This window comes from Hyperolius riggenbachi, chromosome 11 (assembly GCF_040937935.1).
Source record: "Hyperolius riggenbachi isolate aHypRig1 chromosome 11, aHypRig1.pri, whole genome shotgun sequence".
NCBI lineage: Eukaryota > Metazoa > Chordata > Amphibia > Anura > Hyperoliidae > Hyperolius > Hyperolius riggenbachi.
In genome coordinates this window covers 196426840-196450992 of record NC_090656.1, presented here as the reverse complement: position 1 = coordinate 196450992, position 24153 = coordinate 196426840, and the positions used below count along the sequence as shown (strand labels likewise).

Here is a 24153-nt window from a genome sequence, read left to right as displayed (position 1 = left end):
ACAATACACACAATCTTCTCCTTCCCTCAGTTAAGATGGCGCTGACATCGGAGAACATCCTGTTCTTTAGCTCCCATGTGACGCTCTGCTTCCGCTTCTGCGCCTCCATGCAACAAAGCGACGGCGGAGGAGTTTTCTGGGTGCACCGGAAGTCAGGTTTTGCTGAGTTCTTTGTGCTTCCGGCTGTGAAGTGCGAACTCACCCGGCCTGTAGGAGGAAATAAACATGGCGTCTGTATGGGAAGAAGCCGAGGTAAGCTGGGGATGGAGAGGACACACATTGCACTGCACTGGCCGGACTGCTGGCTGAGCTGGCCTTTGTGCAGGCTCTAGAGGTATCCAGATAGACAGAACACTAGGCTGGGGGATTTCATGATGACTGATTGTTCTGCTGAATGGCTGACACTGACATTACCCTCACCCATTGCTCTAGCCCCAGGAGACGTAATCCTAGCCAAGTCAGAGTTTTGTAATGCTGGCCATACACCATTCAATCTAATTGTGCAATTTATGTCATTTTAACAACTCTATGTACTGCATTGCTGGTGTTCTAACTAACTAACTAGCATGCATTGACAACATAGCATACATATATAGGTTACATTATCTGCATGGAGTTTGTATGTTCTCCCTGTGTGTGTGGGTTTCCTCCGGGCACTCCGATTTCCTCAAACATACAGATAAGTTAATTAGCTTCCCCCTAAATTGTCCCTAAACACTACACGATACATACATATGACTATGGTAGGTATTCGTTTGTGAGCCCCTCTGAGGGATAGTTAGTGACAAGACAATATATTCTGTACTGTGCTGCAGAAGATATTGGTGCTATATAAATAATAATAATAATAGTTAGACCAACAGACTAGCAAACCTCTCAATTTACCATACAGTGTTTGTAGCATAGCGGTTGTAGAGTATCTGGACATTTACTCACTATTCTACCACTTCATTCATATGGTAAAATATTGTTAATATTTACTGATTTTATTATGACCTATACTCCCCCACTTTCACACAGAACTCTACCCTGGTGGTGCCTAATCTTACCAGACCCCTCCCCCTCCCTCCGTTCCTGTATGCTTAACTTTAAAGTGGACCTGAACTCAGAACCAGAGTTGCTCGAATCCGAATTCGGGAGATACCCGGATAGTTCTATCCAGATATCTCCCAGTAAACCTGGGCCGGGGGGGTCCAATCTTACCTGTATGACGTCTTCTTTGGTCCGTCCCTAGCACCTCCCGCAATGGCTATCATTCATAAAGCATTTCCGCATGCGGAAATGCTTAAAACAGCTGACTTTACCGACCACTCGGCAAAGTCAGCATTCATAAAGCCTCTTTCCGCATGGAAAAATGACACTACCGAGCAGAGTGATAAATCACCGCCTTGTGCGGTGATTATCGGTACAAATGTAGCAAAATGTTCATTCATAAAGATCACCGCAAGCGGTGTGAGGTCGGGAAGTTCCGCTCCCTCTGATGTGGCGATATCAATGTAAATGAATGGAGACGCACAGACCTCCCAGGCAGCTGCAGCAGAGCGGAACATGGAGAAATGTATCAACTCTGCAGCTTCCGTGTCTCCGCAAGCCTACCGCCTGTCTACCGCCAGCTTAGCTCGGGGAATCTCCGCACTGCTTCCGCACACGGATACATCTTTATGAATGCCCACCCAGAAGTCTAAAAATCCGCCAGTGGTGCTTTCCCGCACTGATTCTCTTTACCGACAGCCTGTTCATGAATGATAGCCATAGTGTTCCATGTGCCGGTCACGTGACTACAAACACTTCCTCCTTCAACCCAGAAGGAGGAAGTGTTTGTAGTTACGTGCCCGAAGAAGACGTCATACAGGTAAGATTGATACCCCCCCCCCCCCCAGCCCGCACAGGTTTGCTGGGAGATATCCGGATAGAACTATCTGGGTATCTCCCGGATTCAGATTTGAGCAACTCTGTTCAGAACTCCTCTCTGCTCTAATGCTGGGAATACACGGTACGTTTTTGAGGTGATTAGATGGTTCGATAATTTTCGACATGTCTGATCTCCCTTTCCATCCTTTCGCTGCTCAATTTCTGATAGAAGTAAATGGAAAAAGCTGAGAAAAATGAGCGGAAGATAAGAGAATCGAGCAGCAAAAAATGATCGAGAAGAATTGAGCGCCAGAAACGAACCGTGTATTCCCAGCATAAAAGATACACAACAGCATAATCTTTAAACAAAAAAAAAATTGTTACAGCTGATACAAATCCTAAAATAAATCAGCACAGTTTCTACTTCCTGATTCATGGAAGCAGACATATTGTTTACAGCCTGTACTATCAAATGGGCTTACCTGCTTATCTGCCATAGGCAGTCATGTGACACAGGGGGGGAGATCAAATTACAACTAGTGATTAGACACAAATGAGGGGGAATTACCCAGGCTAAACTCTTTAAATACATACAGGGTGCATTTCTGTTATGTTTTCCTTGTCCTGTGCAAGAGCTCAGGTCCACTTTTGGCTTGATGGGTATGCTAGAATGTCAGACCACTGGCAATATACAATCATGATTATAATATAAATGTATACAGCACATATTTCCCACAGGGCTTTATGGAGCACAGAACATTTCAGGTCACTAAGTATCCTACAGAGAATTGCACAATCAAATGTTCCTTCTGTACTTTTGGGTTAACTTGGGGAGAGCCAGTTAGCTTCCCAGTATATTTTGGGGATGGGGAGGATGGAATAAGTATCTTATGGTAAAATAGACAGTTATTTCTAAACTAAAAGTTGGCTGCATGAAAGCCCACTAGAGGGCGGCGCCCAGAATAAACAAGGAAGGCCGCAATGAGCAGCCTTCCTTGTTTCGCTTACCTCGTCGCCATGGCCAGTCAGCCGCCTCCGATCCAGCCCTTAGCGCTGGCCGGAACTTTTTGTTCCGGCTACGCTGGGCTCAGGCGGCGAGGGGGGACCCTCTTTCGCCGCTGCATGCGGCGGATCGCCGCACTGCAGCGGCGATCAGGCAGCACACGCGGCTGGCAAAGTGCCGGCTGCGTGTGCTGCTTTTTATTTGAGCCAAATCGGCCCAGCAGGGCCTGAGCGGCAGGCTCCGGCGGTACTGGACGAGCTGAGCTCGTCCAGACCGCTCAGCTGGTTAAATCATCACTGGAACAGTAATTTGAAAGAAATTTTCATAACGGAGATGCAGACAAATAAAAACCTGTCAGGTAACCATGAAAAAATAAATTTGCCTAGAGTTGATGTCTTTGTGGTGTTAACTTTTCCGTTTATTATCAGCAGGATGGGTTGGGACAGGAAGTCCTTAAGATGTCCACAGAAGAGATTATCCAGCGGACTCGGCTACTGGACAGTGAGATTAAGGTACTCTTCGTGCTTTTCTGACTTCACTGTTCATAGGCAATTCCTCATCTTTTTCAAGATCATCTCAGGACAGCATTCATGAGGGGTAACCTCTCCACCCCAACCTGGACAGGAAGTAGGATAAAGTATGCAAATTAGCGCCAGGGTATATATGTGCTGCAATCTCACACAATCAGTTCATTTCCTGTCCACTCAGGCGTAGGATCGCTGGGTTGGAGAGTGCAGTGTATGTTTCCCTGTTATACTGCAGATCAGAGGGGATATTGGTGGGGACTGCTCGTCTAGTCGTTTGCCAAGCATACACATGCCTGATTATTGTCCAGCAGACCAAAATCAGACGACACTCAGGTGGTTTGTTTGAGCGTGTGTATGGGCCTTTACACTTTTATGTTTCCTGAGTTTACGTGTAAGTCTAAAAGGTTGCCAGTTTATTATTTCAGGGTCCCCCCCCCCCCTCCCCAATGGTCCCTTTTAATTATACTATTTCTGTTGATCAGCTAATCTCATCTGTTATAAGCAAGTCCCTGTAGAATGAACCCAGCTATCCAGGAGGAATTAGACCTAAACATAGACTTTCTGATCCAGATTTAGTATAGTGTCTATGATGGGCTGCTTCCTTTACTTTAGAGCATGGCTCCCCAAACGTTTTGGGTCGAGGGCCAGGTAAATAAACTTCAGAATGCGGGGGGGCTCAGTGGAAGGGGGGTTGAGTATACATAAAATTATGTAGAAGTCTTTGCGGACCAGACAGTGAAGCATACCCAGGTGACAACCTGGAGTCCGGTTGGACAGCAATGTCACCTGAGGTGAAATTTGATTGGAAACTAGCAAATTACTGCTTTCTGGCTTCCATGTGGTTGGGTGGTGCCAGCACTGCTATTCTATATGCGGACCACCAATATTTAAAGACGTAGCTGACCGCATCTATAAGTAATACATTTTGTGTAGGGGGGGGGGGGGCTGGTAAAAAAGCCTCAGGGGGCCACATTCGGCCCGCTGGCTTTAGTTTGAGGACTACTGCTTTAGAGGCTTCTCACACAGGTACCCTGTTGTATGGAAATGTCCCTGCAAGGGGTTTTCTTCTTCTTTTTTCCATCATTAGAAGTCCTTTTATCATGTACATTTCTTCTTGTGTATTTCAGATCATGAAGAGTGAGGTGCTGCGAGTCACACACGAGTTACAGGCTATGAAAGATAAAATCAAAGAAAACAGTGAGAAAATCAAAGTTAACAAAACTCTTCCTTACCTGGTTTCCAACGTCATCGAGGTGAGTGCAGAACTTTTCTCCATTCTACGATGGTTTAAGGGCCCGTCTCCTCTACGCGTATTACGCGGAAACCGCATTGCAACACAAAGAAACTGCCACAAATTCACGTCAATGGGGTAGTTTCCATTTACGAGAATTGACCTTCGCGATCCGGCACGATGCGACGCGGGGGAATTTATGGATAGCATGCTGCAGTTTTCCGCAGCACGCATCCAATTCCCCATAGCCGACAGGAAGCCGCATGACGCTGCATCCGGTTGTACGTACGACAACTGGAAGTACCTGCAAGGGGGATGCGGGGCGATGCAACGATCGCTTTGCATCCACAGCGCTAGTGGAAACGGGCCCTTAAAGAGGAACTGTAACATAAAAAGATCCCCTGGGGGGTACTCACCTCGGGTGGGGGAAGCCTCCGGATCCTAATGAGGCTTCCCACGCCGTCCTCCATCCGTCAGGGGTCTCGCTGCAGCCCTCCGTGGAGTCCGGGCAGCGGTGACGTCAATATTTACCTTCCTGGCTCCTGCGCAGGCGCTCTGACGGCTGTCGGCTCCGAACTACACGGAAATACCCGATCGCCGTCGGGTCCGCTCTACTGCGCAGGCGCAAGTTTCCGAATGAGATCGGGTATTTCCGTGTAGTTCGGAATGGAAAGCCGCCACAGCGCCCCCGCTGGAGCCAGCAAAGGTAAATATTGAAATGACAGTCGGCACAGTCGCCGGCTGTTCGGAGGGCTGCGGCGAGACCCCCGTGGGACAGAGGACGGCGTGGGAAGCCTCATTAGGATCCGGAGGCTTCCCCCACCCGAGGTGAGTACCCCCCAGGGGATCTTTTGAATGTTACAGAGTCTCTTTAAGGGAACCTGAAGTGGGAGGCATATGGAGGCTGGCATATTTATTACTTTTTAAAGGAGACTTTATAAAAAAAAAAAAAAAAAAGGCCCATTTAGCTACCAGGGGCTTCTTCCAGTCCCCTGAAGTCTTCCTGGTCCCTTGCCATCATCCTGCACTCTGCCGTTCCTCCAGTTTGCCCCACAAATGCGGGTTGCGTGGCCCAGTGCCGCGCACGTCTTCAATTGCTCTCCTGTGTTTGAGAGAGTTCTGCTCTTGTGCAGTAAGCAAAAATTGCAATTGCGCATGCATGGAATGCTCCCGCCCATGAGAGCACAATAAAGGTGTTGCACAGCCAGTGCCACACATGTGAAGTGGCTGGTCGACTTGCCAGTTCGACGGATTATGGAGCGGGTCAGGAGAGGAATGTCTGAGTGCAGGATGACGGGGAGGGAGCAGGAGGACTTCGGGGGCTGGAAGTAACCACAAGTACGTAAACTGGCTAATTTTTTTGGGTTATACTTTAGCTTCGTTTTAAACACACTTTGCTTAGCTGTCCTGCTGATCCACTGCTTCCAATACTTGTAGCCACAGACCCTGATAAAGTATGCATATTAAATTAAAGCTTCTTTCAGGTGTGTGATTCTGACACTTCTGATGCATGAAGGATCAGCAAGATGCTGGGCAACTGGTATTGTTTGAAGGGTACCTTTTTCAAGTGAAGGAGGAAGTTGATATTTTCTTACCTGGGTTTTTTTCCAGCACCCGCAGTCTATCGGGTCCCTAGCGGTTTTTTTTTTTTCATCTCTTCTGTTTTTGCTGCTGTGACCCCAGTTAAAGCTTTCACCCCGCTTGCTGTCTCATCCGTACACACTTCCTCGTTCTTCACTGACCTGTGGCGCTCTGCACATGACATCACAACTATGTAGTGCGCAGGGCGCTCCTAGCCATGGGCGTGCAATCAAAGGCTCGTGTTGCCGGGCAGCGTCTGTGCACTGCTCACTGACCCTCTCTACCTGGAAGTAGCTTCATGGGGCCATTAGAACATAGAGGGGTACAGAGGAGAACAGGGGGTGCGGTGGGCATGAGAGCTTCGTACACATACCTGCTGCCACCCCCTTCATTTTTACATTTTTATTTAACAGTGCTAAGGTATCCTTTAACCTAGTGTCTGTATTCAATGTAAGCTTCGCCCCAGCTAGTTTTGCGGTTTGGAAATGGACAAGTCAAATGCTGTAGTTGCTGCATCGGATTGGGCTATTTGCAAACAGCGTAAAATTTTATTTTGTTATTGGACTATTTTTTATATTTCAGCTGCTGGATGTGGACCCCAACGACCAGGAGGAAGATGGAGCCAACATCGACCTAGACTCCCAGAGGAAGGGGAAGTGCGCTGTTATAAAAACATCCACTCGACAGGTGAATGGCAGATTGGAATATATTCTCAAAAGTATTGGGGGAACTGGTGGGCGGGGCTGTAGTTCCATATATGGCATTTCTTGTGTGTCCAGCCATAGTACACATAGTCCTTAAACATAATCTGTAATATGTAGAGAATTCTGGCTTTCACACAGCTTATACAGTTTGGAATTGGTCTAATCTGTGTTATTTCTTGATGCTTTGCATTGGCCTAATGGAATGTTGCATATGATTTGCCTGAACTTTGCATGCAAGTCAGAATTATTTGCATAATATTGACAATCTGCTTGTTGTCATTTTTAGTGTTGCGTGAAACAAATGTTTATATTTTTACATTTATTTTGTTGGCATTTTTTTAAAAACTGCTCACTTTCAGTTTGTGGCTTCCAGAGTGATGAGTTACTGGACTTCATAGTCCTCTGGGTGTCTGTAATCAATTGCCGTTTCCTGCGTCTAACAATAGCCATCTGAAAAGGGAGAATGTTTTGCTTACCCATATTAACTTCACTCATTAAAGGATACATAAAGCAATAAAAAAAATCAGATTTACTTACCTGGAGCACTCTCCAGCCCCTGGAAGCCTATGCGTCCCTTACCGCAGCTCTGCTCTCAGCAGGTCGTCTGTTCCGTAGCTCTCTGACACCCTCAGTGCTATTTGCATACCACTGTGGCCGGGTGCGTGCTGTTCAGGCGCATTATTTCTGTGCCTGCACAGAACACTCCCGACTTCAGAAGTGCAGCTGCGCACATGCGCAGAGGCTGCCAATGTGGATGGGTTGGCAGCTGCTCCAGAGGGGACCCCGGGTGAAGGTGAGGGACACACAGGCTTCCAGGGGCTGGAGGAAGCCCCAGGTAAATGTCGTTTTTTTTTCTTTTTTTTTCTTCCTGGATTAATTCCTGAAGTGTGAGGGTTATGGAAGCTGACCTATTTCCTTTTTAACAATGCACATTTCCTGGCTATCCTGCTGACCCTCTGCCTCTAAAACTTTTAGGGCCCTTTCACACTGGCACAGTGGGGCATTTTACTGCAGCATACCGCGAGGGCAATGAAGTCTGTGGGGGTGTTCATATTGCCTGCAGTGTGCTGCGCCAGAGGTACCCTATCTAACGCGAGTGTATAGCTACGTTGCTGTGCGGGGTCCTGCGGTGGGCCGGAAGTTGTGTAAGTCTGTGACGATCAGGGCTGTGGAGTCGGAGACGAGGAGTCAGAGCAATTTTGGGTACCTGGAGCTGGAGTTGGTGGTTTCATAAACTGTGGAGTCGGATGATTTTTGTACCAAATCCACAGCCCTGGTAAGTATTAGACGAAGAAGTCGGAGTCGAGGAGTCGGAGCAATTTTGGGTACCCTGAGTTGGAGTCGGTAGTTTCATAAACTGAGGAGTCGGATGATTTTTGTACCGACTCCACAGCCCTGGTGACAATACGCATGTTTTTTAACTGACCTCCAGTTTTACGCGGTGTGCATGCATGGAAGTGTAGTTTAGCAATACGCTTCCACGCACGTCATTGATTCACCTACAGAAAGTGAGCTCCACTTCCTGTGTGGCCTTCTGCCAGATGCGGATTACCCTGCGGCCGCGGGACTACTACCGCCAATAATCAGTGTGAAACCGGCCTCAGCCACAGACCTTGAACAAGCCTGCGGTTTACATGTTTTTGCCAAAAATCTGTCTAGATTAACGGCATGCTTGTTTCAGACACTACTGCAGCCAAAGAGATCAGCAGAATGGCCAGGAAAACATTGTTTGAAAGGAAATAACATTTTCAGCCTCCATATCCTCCTCACATAGTTACATAGTTATTTTGGTTGAAAAAAGACATACGTCCATCGAGTTCAACCAGTATAAAGTACAACTCCAGCCTGCTCCCTCACATATCCCTGTTGATCCAGAGGAAGGCGAAAAAACCCCCACAAGGCATGGTCCCTTTACATGGAACTGCGTGAAGTTCTCCTTTCATTTATTATTTTTACATTTATCACACTCCATTTTTTTTTTCTAATTTATTTAAGCTTTATTTTATTTTTTATTTTTTTTGTATGCCGATTGGAGTTGCATCATGCTGTGTGCATCCAACCAACTCTGAAACTCTAGATTAGATCTGTTATGTACATTCATGACATCCAGGAAAAAAGATGGAATATCCGGGCACCAGACAAATTGACTGAAGTCACCTTTTATTTACTCTAGATACTTCATAACATACATGCAAAAGATCTGCCTCTGAAGAAGCAGGGTTACCCTGCGAAACGGCTGTAAGGCCAAGATTTCTGCATGTGTGTTATGAAGTTTCTGGAGTAAATAAAAGGTGACTTCATTTAATTTGGCTGGTGCCCGGATCATCCTGCTTTTTTCCTGTTTATCATGATCATTACTATCTGGAGGCACAGCCACTAATGCACCTGCCGCTCTGGAACTGCTAATCTGACATCTTGTGCTGATTCTACCTATAACATGCTATGTACATTCCCATGGAGATGATGTACCAGTGTAATAATGATGCCACTATATAGACACTGACTGAGGATCGGTGAAAAAATGCTCAGTGCAGAACAAGACTGATTTTAGCTGTGACATTTTTTCTTTTGTTCCTCTTTAGACATACTTCTTGCCTGTTATTGGGTTGGTTGATGCAGAAAAACTGAAGCCTGGAGACCTGGTGGTGAGGTTTATTTCCTACTCTACAGAAAAGCGGGAAAGTCTGTGCGTTCCCGGGGATAATGAAATAGGCTGAATTAGGGATGGTGCTGAGGGAGCATGGCCTAGTCAATAAGTATGTGCTATTACATTATACGTTTTTAATATTGCATATTTACGCTGATTTCTTCCACATCCTTAAAATAAATCCGTAATGAAAAAGTGCCCCTAGGTGGTACTTATCTCTGGGGGAGGTGGAGCCAGCACGATCCAGCGCTGAGACCCCCGAACAGCCCTCAGCCATAACAAGCCTGTGATGTGCCTCCTGCAGGTTTAGTAGCGGCTTTCCGTTTTTGAGCCCGATTGGATCCGCACTATACCTCGCGTCTGCACGTCTGGCTCTTCCAGAGGGTTCCCATGTCCTCCTCCCAACTACTGATCCCGCACTGAGGGCGTCAGAAGTTCACGATCGTGCTCCGATACGCGAATGAGCACAGCTGCACTGCTTAAGACTCCTCACTTCTGTGCAGTAGTAGAGTTCTGTGCAATAGTAGCAATCAGCCACCACTCACGTTTGCATGAAAAAGCCCAGCCCATTCAGCTCCATACTACTGCACAAACGCGAGCCATACTGCGCCTGTGCACTGTGGCCAAACTCCATCAACAAGTGCTTATTGGCAGGGTTTGGTGGGTCCAAGTGCTGGAAAGGCGAGTAGGAGGGGTACAGGGGTAGCCTGTGAATTATGCAGAGGCTTCCCTCTACTAGGGCAAGTACCTATTTGGGGCTATTCTGTTTTCACTATAGGTACACTTTAACCTCTAAAGAACATCTTAAGACCAAACTCAAGGCTAAAAAAAACAAAAACTAGGTATTTGTAGTCTTTATCTGGGTTGTGGAGATTTACACTGGTTTCTTTCTCCAGGGGGTGAATAAGGACTCTTACCTTATCTTGGAGACCTTGCCAACAGAATATGACTCTCGTGTAAAGGCCATGGAGGTGGATGAAAGGCCCACTGAACAGTACAGTGATATTGGAGGACTCGACAAGCAGATCCAGGAGGTGAGGGATTTGTGGTCTTTACCTCTGATAAGAGAGCTACCATTGCCTTATACATATCCAACATTTAACCTTTTGTCTTCAAGCTGGTAGAAGCCATAGTTTTACCCATGAACCATAAGGAGAAGTTTGAGAACTTAGGCATCCAGCCCCCTAAAGGTGTGCTGATGTATGGACCTCCTGGCACAGGGAAGACCCTGCTAGCGAGAGCGTGTGCTGCACAAACTAAGGTAAGGAACCATGAAGTGGATCTCGGACAAAGGTCAACTTGTCGTCAGCAGACACTTGAGAGGTTTACTTTCTTCTTTTAGGCTACATTCCTGAAGCTCGCTGGTCCTCAGTTGGTTCAAATGTTCATTGGAGATGGAGCCAAGCTTGTCCGGGATGCATTTGCTTTGGCCAAGGAGAAGGCTCCGTCCATCATTTTTATTGATGAGTTGGATGCTATTGGAACAAAAAGGTTAGCTTTCCTCTTCAATACTGAGTAGGGAGAGGGCTTTAGTGACTTGAGTGAGTAGCTGCTGGGAAAGTCACACATATGATGGTGGGCAGCAGGAATTCATCTAAAAAGGGAAAGGGCACAGGGTGAAGCCAAAAGACAGCAAACCCTGCTCTAGGTCTCAAACTATATTGCTAGTGGTGGGATTACACTTTTTTTTTTCGTAATTTGGGCTCCAGCTTTGGCCAGCACCGAAATTACTTGGTGAGTGCCAACTTACTTGGTGAGTGAAGAACCTTCATCTAAACTAGGGGAATGCCTTGAAGAGTATTCCCCTTCCACCCTGACCATTAACGAGCTCAGGGTGCATCTGTACACCCTCTAGATTCACAGCAGAGGCAGCTATGATCAGTGGCTTGGCCTAGTGCCTTGCAGGCTCTGCTGTGGGCCGAACAGACCTGTCACAAGTGAGACTCAAGCTTAAAGGTAGCCATACACTGGTCGATTTGCCATCAGATTCGACCAACAGATAGATCCCTCTCTGATCGACTCTGATCAGAGAGGGATCGTATGGCTACCTTTACTGCAAGCAGATTGTGAACCGATTTCAGCCTGAAACCGTTCACAATCTGTTGTGGTGGTGGTGGTGGTGCTGCTGCCGCCGGTCCCCCCGCCCGCATACATTACCTGCTCCGCCAGTGTAATGTCTGATTGCGCTGCCCAGAAGCTTCCTTCCACACTGAGTAGCGCGCATGCACAGTGTGAAGTTAATGATGCTGCTGGAGGTAAAATACTAAATATCTCCGCTCCCACACCTCTTACACTCCCCAAATTTTCAGGGTAGGGAGGGGACCCCCCGAACGACCTCTATGCCAAATTGCAGCCCCCGAGACCCGCTGGTTCCCGAGATAGATTAGAGAAATCTATCTCGGGAACCAGCGGGTCTCGGGGGCTGCAATTTGGCATAGAGGTCGTTCGGGGGATCCCCTCCCTACCCTGAAAATTTGGGGAGTGTAAGAGGTGTGGAAGCGGAGATATTTAGTATTTTACCTCCAGCAGCATCATTCTATAGGAAATGTGGCTGCACAGTCTACTGCGCATGCGGGGCAGCGCAAATCCACAGGCAGCGTAATCAGACACAACACCGGCACGACTGCCCCCGGTCACGGCTGCTCCGTCTCCGCTCTGGTCTCCAGGTCCGGCATGCTTTACTTCTTCCTGCCCGGCAGGAAGTTTAAACAGTAGAGCGCCTCTACTGTTTAAACTTCCTGCCAGGCAGAAGGAACTGAAGCATGCCGATGACCCGAGCGGAGACGGAGCAGCGGTGACCGGGGGCAGTCGCGCCGGCGGAGTAGGTAATGTATTGCCGCTCTATTGCGTCGGTCGTCGGGCACTCAAACGCCGCTAGCGACGCACTCCCTACTCGCGGGCGATCGACGGTAATTTTCCGCACGGAGCGATCGACGGGATCGGACGAAATGGATCGAAATTTGGCGTGTAGCGCGAACGATTGGCAGCAGATTCGATCCCAGTGATCGAATCTGCAGTCGAAATGGCGGCAAATCGGGCCAGTGTATGGCCAGCTTAACTGTCCCTCTCTGAGGCTTACAATCAGATGCTCCCATTTTGGGAGGGAGACTGCTAAGTTTTATTAGTATGTTTGTGAGATTAAAGTGGGCCTGAGCTCTTGCACAGGACAAAAGGAAAACGTAACAGAAATGCACCCTGTATGTATTTAAAGAGAACCAGAGACGAAGTACCCTCATGTATTTTATTACATTTATCAGTGGGAACATGACAGTAAACACCTATCATGCTTTTAGTTTTATTCTTCTCAGTCTAATCTATCTGTTATCAGCTGTGATAACAATCCACCGACTAATTCAGTCGAGGTTTGACCTGGAATCATTATAGCTGAGTCACTCTTCTGTGGAGTCTTTTCAAGCCCAAGCCTGCCCCCTCCTAGCTCAGATTTCCTACTCAGAGCTGTTGACATGGAAGGGGTCGCTGCTGCCGAGAAAGAAGCTCTGACACACACAAGTGTATCTGTGTTAAGGTCCGTACACATGCCGGACTGGAGGCAAGGACGGGTCCGTCGTCACCTCCCGCTGGGTGGGCGTTCCAACGACAGTCCGGCGTGTGTACACACTGTCGGCGGACTGATACGGCTGTCAGAAACAGCCGTATCAGTCCGCCGACAGTGCGTACACACGCCAGACTGTCGTTGGAACGCCCACCCAGCGGGAGGTGACGGACCCGTCGTTGCCTCCAGTCCGGCGTGTGTACGGACCTTTAGAGATGCGAAGTTCGGATCTTTTCAATGACCCGGATGATTCGAATCGGATCATTGAAAAGATCCGGATCTTTGATCCGAATCTCGGATCATTTTACAAGGGAAGCATTCGGGGGGATGAAATGACTAGCAGGACAGGAGAAGGGGAGGGGGGTGGACACACAGACAAGGGGAGAAAATGGACAGAGGGCAGGGAGTGGACAGAGAAGGGAGGAGGGAAGAGCAAAGAGCAGAAATGTTTGTTTACACGTAATACCCATATGCTGCAATCCTATGCTTTACATATATTTTACCTATATGTTCATCTGTATACTTCCAACTCCCATTCCCCAAAGCATTCCCAGAAGTGAAGTGCAGCTGTTTAGAGCAGAGTGCAGGAGGATCATATTGCACAGCAATCACAGTGCCCCTGTCCTAGCTCAGCATGCTGCCTGTAACGTTACTGAGCTGAGCCAAAAGTTTCCAATTTGTTCTCTGTGCACAACTACGGAACAGACAGCCTATAATGAGCAGCACATTATAGCCAGTATGTGTGCTCTACACATATCTGGCAGTGGCACCCATGTCCCCTCTCTCTCATCTACCTGTCCCTGGCTCCCCTCCAACAGAGCGATCCATCTCTGCTCTGCTTCCAGGACCCTGCTGCCCACTGAGAGGGGGCGTGTCGCTCCTGGCCCGCCCGCTTTGCGATCCGAATCACTCATTTTGATGATTCGGATGATTCGACTCACAAAATAGATTCGGATCAAAGATCCGAATCATTCATGATCCGGACAACACTAATCTGTGTGCAGTGTGCAGCCAGTCATTATCTACTGTATGCAGTTTCATTTCTATGAGAGACACTTCCTACAGGCAGCCACAAAGCATGCCAGAATAATAAAGTTGAAAGCACACAGATGAAAGGCTGCAGCAGCCCTGCTTGTCTATAGTCTCATAGAGGCTAGACAGCACATCCAGAACAGCTCAGGCCCGTTTCTAGGGCCGTGCGGCCCGTGCCGTCGCCCGGGGCGCTGTTGGGAGGTGGGCGCTGAAATGGAGGGGGTAGCCGGAGCCGCGGGGAGGGCAACTCGACCTCTCCCTCCCTCCCTCTCCCCGGGCTGCCCTCCGTGCTCCCCCCTCAGATGTAGAGCGCAGCAGCAGCAGCCAGGGAGGAAGCGCTGTAAACAACATACCTCCCTGCGTTCCAAGCGCTGCTCTCTCGCCGCCGGTCTCTTCCTCTCTGCCTATAAGATGATGCACACGCTGGTTCCTGTTAGCCGGAACCAGCGTGTGCATCATCGTATAGGCGGCAGAGAGGAAGAGACCGGCGGCGAGAGAGCAGCGCTTGGAACGCAGGGAGGTATGTTGTTTACAGCACTTCCTCCCTGGCTGCTGTTGCTGCTGCGCTCTGCATCTGAGGGGGGAGGGCGGCCCAGGAGAGGGAGGGAGAGGTCGGGCTGCCCTCCCTCCGGCTCCCCGCTCCATTAGGGGGGACAGCTACCTATCTAACCTACCCTGGGGGGCACCTACCTAATCTAACCTACACTGGGGGGCACCTACCTAATCTAACCTACGCTGGGGGGCACCTACCTATCCAACCTATACTGGGGGGCACCTACCTAATCTAACCTACCCTGGGGGGCACCTACCTAATCTAACCTACCCTGGGGGGCACCTACCTAATCTAACCTACCCTGGGGGGCATCAACCTAATCTAACCTATACTGGGGGGCACCAACCTAATCTAACCTACGCTGGGGGGCACCTACCTAATCTAACCTACGCTGGGGGGCACCTACCTATCTAACCTATACTGGGGGGCACCTACCTATCTAACCTACACTGGGGGGCACCTACCTAATCTAACCTACACTGGGGGGCACCTACCTAATCTAACCTACACTGGGGGGCACCTACCTAATCTAACCTACACTGGGGGGCACCTACTTAATCTAACCTACACTGGGGGGCACCTACTTAATCTAACCTACACTGGGGGGCAGCTACCTAATCTAACCTATACTGGGGGGCACCTACCTAATCTAACCTATACTGGGGGGCACCTACCTAATCTAACCTATACTGGGGGCAGCTACCCATCTAACCTATACTGGGGGGCACCTACCTATCTAACCTATGCTGGGGGCAACTATTCTGGCTACCTATATTAGAGGCACCCACCTAGCTAACCTGTACTGGGGCACCTACCTAACTAACTTATACCGGGGGCGCCTGCCTATCTAACCTATACTGGGGGCAACTATACTGGCTACCTATACTGGAGGCACCTACCTGGCTAACCTATAGCGGGGGCAACTATACTGGCTCACCTATGCCTAGCTACCTATACTGGGGTACCTATTCTTGGCTACCTATACTGGGGGGACCTATACTAAGTGCAACTAGACCTGGCTAACCTATACTGCGGGCACCCATACCTTGCTTGGGGGGGGGCGCAATTTTTGCACACTCGCCCTGGGTGCATTTTAGCCTAGAAACTGCACTGGAACAGCTTACAACCTGGCGGCCATATTGGATATTTCCTGGAGCAATAATGGATAAAATACACTCAAAAAGGCACACCAGAGTGGCGAAATTATCAGGTAGAGCATGTATTTTTTACAAGCTGTCGACCGATAAGTTTATTTTGTGTGAATCGTTCATCTCTGGTTCCCTTTAAAGAGTTTAGCCTGTGTAATTCCCCCTCATTTGTGTCTAATCACTAGTTGTAATTTGATCCCTCCCCTGTGTCACCTGACTGCCTATGGCAGGTAAGCCCATTTGAAAGCACAGGCTGTAAACAATACGTCTGCTTCCATGAATCGGGATGTAGAAACTGCAGATTTATTGCAGGATTTGTATCAGCTGTAACAGACATGGTTTTGTTTAAAGGTTATTATGCTGTTGTGTATCTTTTAGAGCAGAGAGAAGTTCAGGTCCGCTTTAATGGTCCTTTTATGCTATATCAGTTGCTGTCAGTTATACTGAAAGGGCAATTGATGTGCAAAGTAATGTCCATGTTTCCTAATGGCCTCTTTCAGACTATGAGCTTTTTCACAATGCACTGCTATAGAAAAAAAAGCCCATTAACTATAAAAGGGCCCATAGGTGGAAACCTAAGTTCATGGAGGAATAACAAACACACTTCTGGTTGGTGTACAAAGCAGGGACTCTACCTTGTTCCCTGTGACTTGCTGCAGAGCATGTCACCTCTACATAGGTAAAATGATGCATTTGGTAAATGAAGTATAGTTCTGTTGGTAAGCTGTGGGTTGTCTTGCAGGTTTGACAGTGAGAAGGCTGGAGACAGAGAGGTCCAGAGGACAATGCTTGAGCTTCTTAACCAACTGGATGGATTCCAACCCAACACTCAAGTCAAGGTTTGTATTCCTTCTCACTGTGCTACAATCCACCCTATTGCACATCCATTAAAAGGAGAGTTATGATACGTTAAATGAATGGATGTATTCCTCAAGTTACATAAGTTATTACAATTTTCTTTGAAACACATCTTTATGCTGCATTGAATGTTCACTTGGAACTTTTTTTTTCTGTCCTTTAAAATGTTTTCGTGCCGTGACTAAATTTTAAAGGCAGCTGAACACAAGGTAACCCATAATAATAATAATAATAATAATAATAATAATAATAATAATCCGAACATTTGTATAGCGCTTTTCTCCTTTCGGACTCAAAGCGCTCAAGAGCTGCAGCCACTGGGACGCGCTCAGGAGGCCACCCTGCAGTGTTAGGGAGTCTTGCCTTGAACTCCTTACTGAATAGGTACTTGACCTAGCCAGGATTCGAACCCTGGTCTCCCATGTCAAAGGCAAAGCCCTTAACCAGTACACTATCCAGCCATAAGGGAGGTTTGTAATAAAATGTGTGCCGATCATCATTACTTAGCCAAGGGATGCTGCTCCTCTGGCGCCTGTCTGTATGTGATTCGCCATCTGCCGTCCACGTCTCCTGGCATGCATTGTGGCGGTTGGCCGACCTTGCCAGGAACCTCAAAATGTGGCACAGCTGCGGTCTCACTTGGGGAAGACAGCGGATCCCATATGGACGGGGACCTAGAAGAGTCTGAAACCCATAGCTTACTACGATTGCCCCAACCAGAAGATAGTGAGGGAAAACATTGTGGACCAGAACATGGTGAGGCAGAATGTTGTGGACCAGAAGACAGTGAGGGAGAACATTGGGGACCAGAAGACAGTGAGGGAGAACATTGGGGACCAGAAGACAGTGAGGGAGAACATTGTGGACCAGAAGACAGTGAGGGAGAACATTGTGGACCAGAAGACAGTGAGGGAGAACATTGGGGACCAGAAGACAGTGAGGGAGAACATTGGGGACCAGAAGACAGTGAGGGAGAACATTGGGGACCAGAAGACAGTGAGGGAGAACATTGTGGACCAGAAGACAGTGAGGGAGAACATTGTGGACCAGAAGACAGTGAGGGAGAACATTGTGGACCAGAAGACAGTGAGGGAGAACATTGTGGACCAGAAGACAGTGAGGGAGAACATTGTGGACCAGAAGACAGTGAGGGAGAACATTGTGGACCAGAAGACAGTGAGGGAGAACATTGTGGACCAGAAGACAGTGAGGGAGAACATTGTGGACCAGAAGACAGTGAGGGAGAACATTGGGGACCAGAAGACAGTGAGGGAGAACATTGTGGACCAGAAGACAGTGAGGGAGAACATTGTGGACCAGAAGACAGTGAGGGAGAACATTGTGGACCAGAAGACAGTGAGGGAGAACATTGTGGACCAGAAGACAGTGAGGGAGAACATTGTGGACCAGAAGACAGTGAGGGAGAACATTGTGGACCAGAAGACAGTGAGGGAGAACATTGTGGACCAGAAGACAGTGAGGGAGAACATTGTGGACCAGAAGACAGTGAGGGAGAACATTGTGGACCAGAAGACAGTGAGGGAGAACATTGTGGACCAGAAGACAGTGAGGGAGAACATTGTGGACCAGAAGACAGTGAGGGAGAACATTGGGGACCAGAAGACAGTGAGGGAGAACATTGGGGACCAGAATAAGGTGAGGGTGAACGTCTGGGGACCCGAAGATGGTAATTGTATGGTAGAGCAAAAAGAACTGCTTACTGGTTGGGCAAACCGTTACAACTAGGGTAAAAGGCAACTGCAAAGATGTCTCCCCTCTGCCTGTGAATCCTTTGAAGTCCTTACCCGTTCCTGCTCTGTTGCATGTGTTGCTATTGTCCCCAGGATACTGCTTTCTGGCCGCACCACCTTTGTGGTGTCACAAATCACCAAACTGCCTTCAACTAGCACATTCTAGCAGATGGTGGTTGTGAGGACTACATGCAGCATGGACAGTGACTCACAGTGAATAGGAGAGTGTGCGGCAGCCTACCTCACTTCTTATAGTATTAAGAGCATGGAAGAGGTAGTGGTTGCTAGCATGGTGGTAGCGGCTACGTGGATGCGTCGGCAGCTGGTTGGAGAGAAGAGCGCTGTAAGATTCGTGGTGAGCAGATGGAACCATGTGGGTGGGCAAAAGTGTGGTGGACACTTCCTGTCTACAGCAGATGGAAGTCTAGTTGCATGAATTACATTACGCCTATTCTTCTTTTTTTCTTTTTTTTTTTTTAAGAATATTGTGATATGAATGCAACCTGTGGAGTGTCGGTGACAGGCCGGCTTTAACTGTTATTAATTTCTAGTCTTAGCTGTGTCTGCAGATTTGTTAACATTTGCTTGTGTTGTGACACAGGTAATCGCCGCTACAAATCGAGTGGATATCCTGGACCCCGCATTGCTCAGGTCGGGGCGTCTGGACCGCAAGATCGAATTCCCCATGCCCAATGAAGAAGCCCGCGCCCGAATCATGCAGATTCACTCCCGCAAGATGAATGTCAGGTATAAAGAAAATACGGGATGACTCTCCCAGATGGATGCTTTGTACCTCATTGCTAAGTAGAGATGATTAGCAGTGATGGGCTCACGAGTAGTCACGAGTCACTCAAATTTGTGATTTACATGAGGCTTAATTGCTTCAGCTGTGCGGCTGGATGACAAGGGGTTAGTTGCCCATAAATCAGTTGTCCTCCTTGCGCTCCAAACAGATTGCATGCTTCCTATTGGACGCGTTGCAAGCCTCACTACATGCACTTCCTTCAAGCTGAAAGGAGGAAGTGCATGTAGTAAGGCTTGCAACGCGTCCAACAGGAAGCGTGCAAGCTATTTGGAGCGCAGGGAGGACAACTGACTTATGGGTAACTAACCCCTTGTCATCCAGCCGCACAGCTGAGGCAATTAAGCCTCATGTAAATCACGAATTTGAGTCCTTAGGGACTAGTGACTACTCGTGAGCCCATCACTGATGATCGGTTCTCATAGGAAAGTTTCTTCCATAAGGCGTATTCGTAGGGGAAGAGTTTCCTCATGTGTCCAATTTCTGCTTTGAATTATTGCAACTAGTGATGAACAAGATAATTAAAGAGGAACAAAATGTTTTGTTTTTTTTTCTTTGCCTTATTTATTTAGAAATGTATTTATGGTCAATGTGTGCCCATTTTAAAATTTTTCCTCCTACTGATACATTCGTGAATTTAACAGAGACTCCTTCATCTTTCTTGCTGACTAAAGGAATTCCCCTCCCCATCCCCCTGTGAAGTGCGCAGGGTCACCTGATCTCCCAGAGTGCTGTGGGGCAGAGAAGGCTGTGTAACATCAGAGCCTTGGCTAAGCATTACTGGGAGGGTGGGGTCAAATACCATTATAAAGCAATATATATATATATATATTAAAAGCCTTTCTGATGATTAAACCAGCACAATTAAGGTAACAATGAATGTTAAGAAAAAATGAACCCCAAGTGATCAGCTATAGGTCATCTGACATCTACATAACTACCAGCTGCTGGCGCAGGTGCAGTTAAAATGCACACTTTGGAAGTGAGGAATTCGGAGGCTGACATATTTATTTCCTTTTAACCACGTAAGGACCACAGGCTAGGACTCTCATTTTTCCTCCACTGTATGTTATATTTGCCATATGCAGTTATAATGGGATGTGGGGGGAGGGGGGGATTTATTGCTCAAGTGCTCTTGATGCGAGGGGTGCCCCATATGTATTTTGTTGTGCCCCATGATTTCTAGTTAAAGCGGACCTGAACTCAGAACTTCCTCTCTGCTCTAAAAGATACACAACAGCATAATAACCTTTATACAAATAAATAAAAAAAATAGGCACATTTATTTAAAAAAACAAAAAAAACACTGCAGCAGTGACGAGAGGCCACCAACAGAAAGCGCTGTTGGTGGGCAGAAAAGGACGGGGGAATCACTTGTGTGTTGAGTTGTACGGCCCTGCAGCGAGCCCTTAAAGCTGCAGACACCTGAATTGTACAACATCGCCTGGTCACTGGGGTGTGTAAGCCTGTGGTCCTGGAGGGGTTAAGTAAGCCCCAGCACAGTGCAGCAATTTCAAGTTGAAAATAAAAATATCTGGACATTTCTCCTTTTTATTTAAAGAGACTCTGTAACAACAAAAACCTCCCCTGGGGGGTACTCACCTCGGGTGGGGGAAGCCTCCGGATCCTAATGAGGCTTCCCACGCCGTCCTCTGTCCCACGGGGGTCTCGCCGCAGCCCTCCGAACAGCCGGCGACTGTGCCGACTGTCAGTTCAATATTTACCTTTGCTGGCTCCAGCGGGGGCGCTGTGGCGACTTTCGGCACGGAAATAGACGGAAATACCCGATCTCCGTCGGGTCCGCTCTACTGCGCAGGCGCCGGAAACTTGCGCCTGCGCAGTAGAGCAGACCCGACGGCGATCGGGTATTTCCGCCTACTTCGGCGCCGAGAGGCATCAGAGCGCCTGCGCAGGAGCCAGGAAGGTAAATAATGATGTCACCGCTGCCCGGACTGCACGGAGGGCTACAGCGAGACCCCCGAGGGACGCAGGACGGCGTGGGAAGCCTCATTAGGATCCTGAGGCTTCCCCCACCCGAGGTGAGTACCCCCCAGGGGCCGTTTTGGCGTTACAGTTCCTCTTTAAGGGATAGTAGAGCCGGGATTAGAAGGGTTGGAATTCATATTGGAAACTGTCCATAAACTTAAATAATTCTGATTGTTTTTTTAACTTGCTGCATTCTGAGGAATAATAGTGTGATGCCGATTTTGTCCAGCAGATGGCAGCATAGTTTGATTATTGGTTTGCTGAAATGTATTTCTCCTTCCTCAGCCCTGATGTGAACTATGAGGAACTTGCCCGCTGTACTGATGACTTCAATGGAGCCCAGTGTAAAGCAGTATGCGTAGAGGCGGTGAGTAGGACGACCTTCTCAAGGCGCTATTCTTACAGGAAACTTGTCTGTTGTATTATCCAAAGGACACAGTGGAGGAGATGGATCAAGCAAGGCTGTGCCAGAATCTGATCCCATTCCACTGACAGCTACTAATAGAGCTTTACACTAGTGCAAGAATAATGATCTGCATTTCTGTGCTCGCTCTATGGTGTGAATTCAGAAAAACATTAAAGGCTGTCTGAAGTGAAAATAAACGTATGAGATAATGTGTAGTACAGCTAAGAAATAGAACATTAGTAGCACAGATAGCAGTCTCATATTGTTTCCAGCACAGGAAGAGTAAAGAAACCTCAATTGTTATCTATGCAAAAGAGCTTCTCTGAGCTCTCCGACCCAACTTGGGTCGGCTACAGTGCTGTTTTATGAAGCTCTTATCTCGACCTGTCTCACAGTTTCTCGTTTGTTTAAAGTGTACCATAAGGGTTCCATATTTACCTGGTGCTTACTTAAGGCCGCTCATCCCTCGCTGTATCTCCGGGTGGCCCTGGTCTCCCGCAATTCAGTCTGAAAGCCTGGCCGAGTTGCACTTCGTTGCGCATGCCTGGCCAGGCGCACTCCTCGGCAGCGAGCATACTGCACTTGGACAGTAGTATTGTGCAGGCGCAGAATGCTCCCAGGGCTGGGAGCATGCCTGGCCGCGCATGTGAGACTCGGCTAGGCTTTCAGACTGATTTGCGGGCGTCCGGAGCCACCTGGGGAGACGGCGAGGGATGATCGGGCTTAAAGAAGCCCCAGGTAAGTATGGTACCTGCTTCTTGTCTCAGGTTCCCTTTAAGGTTTTACTGAGTGTAAATTGTAAACTGCAAATATTAGAGAATTATGCAATGTTATATAAAAAGGCAATATAACTAAAAATGAGCCTTTTTTTTTTTTTTTTTTTTTGGTGCTTCAGTGTCACTTGAAAGAGAACCCGAGGTGTGATTTAATTGTTAGTGGGGCACAGAGGCTGGTTGTGCACACTAAGACCAGACTCTGTTGCCCCATAGTGTGCCTCCAGGACCACCCTGTGCGCTGCTATACCCTCCGCAGTGCTAGCGACACACAGCGTGTCGCCAGCACAATGTTTACCTATGCCTGTCTGTTAGCGCCGCCTCCTCTGTATCGGCGCTACCCGCCCGCGTCCCTTTCCTCCCGCTGATTGGAGGGAAGTGACGCGGGCGGGAGCGCCGATACGGAGGAGGCGGGGGAGCGGCGCTGACAGACAGCGCTTAGGTAAACATTGTGCTGGCGACACGCTGTGTGTCGCTAGCACTGCGGGGGGTATAGAGGCGCGCAGGGGGGTCCTGGAGGCACACCATGGGGCAACAGAGGCTGGTGTTAGTGTGCACAACCAGCCTCTGTGCCCCACTAACATAATTAAATCCCAACTTGGGTTCTCTTGAAGACACTTACAAAGTTTCAATAAAGAACATGGCATTTTAGAATGTTTGGCCAGTACTGTGTCTGTAACCTGAAAGAGAGACAATACGGAGCAGAGGCTAGAAGAGGCTTCTAGTTCCAGTCCCGAGTCATCGCTATAAAGGAGGGTGATCAGAGATCTGTGGTTTATCTGACGTGATGTTTGTTTCTCCCCATTTCAGGGTATGATCGCTCTGCGCAGAGGAGCCACTGAGCTGACGCATGAGGATTACATGGAGGGCATCTTGGAAGTCCAGGCCAAGAAGAAAGCCAACCTGCAATATTACGCGTAGAGCCCGATACGGGTGATTTGGTGGGAGAGCCCGCCGCTTGTTATGTCCGGACTGTTTGCTTTATGTTACAAGAAGAAATAAACCAGACCTCTCTAATTGTACAGCCTGCAGTCATGGTTGTCTATGTCCCACCATCTGACGTATCTACATAAAATCTGCTCCTGTTCTTGTACCGTTATTTCCATCAGCACCACTTCTAGTGGCAAGAAGTGGAAATCAGAATCCTTTATTTCACCAAGTACAAAGGGGGGTGTTGTACCCAGAATTGGTTTTGGCTCATATAGGTTCTGGAAGGAGGGGGGGAGGTTAATGTCCGAAAGCCAAGGCTGCCATACTACGACGCCACCAGTCGCACTTGGCAATCATCTGTTATCCCTAAGGAGACATCGAAAGGGGGGGGGGGGGGGGGGGCAGAGGGAGGTGAAGGTTCAGCAGTGATGGACCAGTTCTTCATGAATTCAGTTTTTCTAAATGAATTTCATGAAGTGGCAACTGAAATCACAGATTTTATTTACCGTTTGAAATGTTGGCTGTTTTATTCAGGGCTGGAGTCTGGAGTTCCTTCTCCAGCCCGGCTGTAGTTATCTCCTTTCGAGTGCGTTCTTATGAAAATGTAATACGAGAAGAAATGATCCACACAATGCTCAAAAGGAAACTGATTTATTCATTGACCTATCCAATCAGTCGCAACAATTGATTGATTTGGTTGCATCATGTATGGCCACCTTATTTTTTAGAAAACTTTTTCTTTCTTTTTTTGATAACTAGTGTTCCATTAAAGGTGGCCATGCGCTGTTCAATATTCCATTTAACAGATGGCATGAAT

The 24153-nt window shown here is 48.1% G+C and overlaps 2 protein-coding genes across 4 annotated transcripts in view; one reads left to right on the top strand and one right to left on the bottom strand.

Annotated features, from left to right (window-relative positions):
• Positions 1–143, bottom strand: part of LOC137538690 (hatching enzyme 1.2-like) — a 70745-nt gene extending 70602 nt beyond the window's left edge. For 2 of the 3 annotated variants that reach the window (XM_068260986.1, XM_068260985.1), the window contains exon 1: positions 12–143. The gene's annotated coding sequence lies outside the window, so the exon portion shown is untranslated. The remainder of the gene's footprint in view (positions 1–11) is intronic. The other variant, XM_068260983.1, reaches the window with a different exon arrangement.
• PSMC3 (proteasome 26S subunit, ATPase 3) lies at positions 114–23428 on the top strand. The gene is made up of 12 exons (XM_068260987.1): positions 114–252; positions 3283–3366; positions 4509–4634; positions 6776–6880; positions 9480–9542; positions 10441–10578; positions 10662–10805; positions 10887–11035; positions 16573–16669; positions 19041–19186; positions 21513–21594; positions 23217–23428. The coding sequence occupies exons 1-12, from the start codon at positions 226–228 to the stop codon at positions 23325–23327; spliced, it is 1272 nt and encodes a 423-aa protein (XP_068117088.1). The 5' UTR covers positions 114–225; the 3' UTR covers positions 23328–23428.
• Positions 23429–24153: the final 725 nt, after the last annotated feature.

Excerpts from the sequence above, each read along its gene's own strand:
- PSMC3 (XM_068260987.1), top strand. The coding sequence starts at position 226 with ATGGCGTCTGTATGGGAAGAAGCCGAG. Across the intron at positions 253-3,282 it reads CTGTATGGGAAGAAGCCGAG|CAGGATGGGTTGGGACAGGA; the intron begins GTAAGCTGGGGA and ends GTTTATTATCAG. Across the intron at positions 6,881-9,479 it reads TAAAAACATCCACTCGACAG|ACATACTTCTTGCCTGTTAT; the intron begins GTGAATGGCAGA and ends GTTCCTCTTTAG.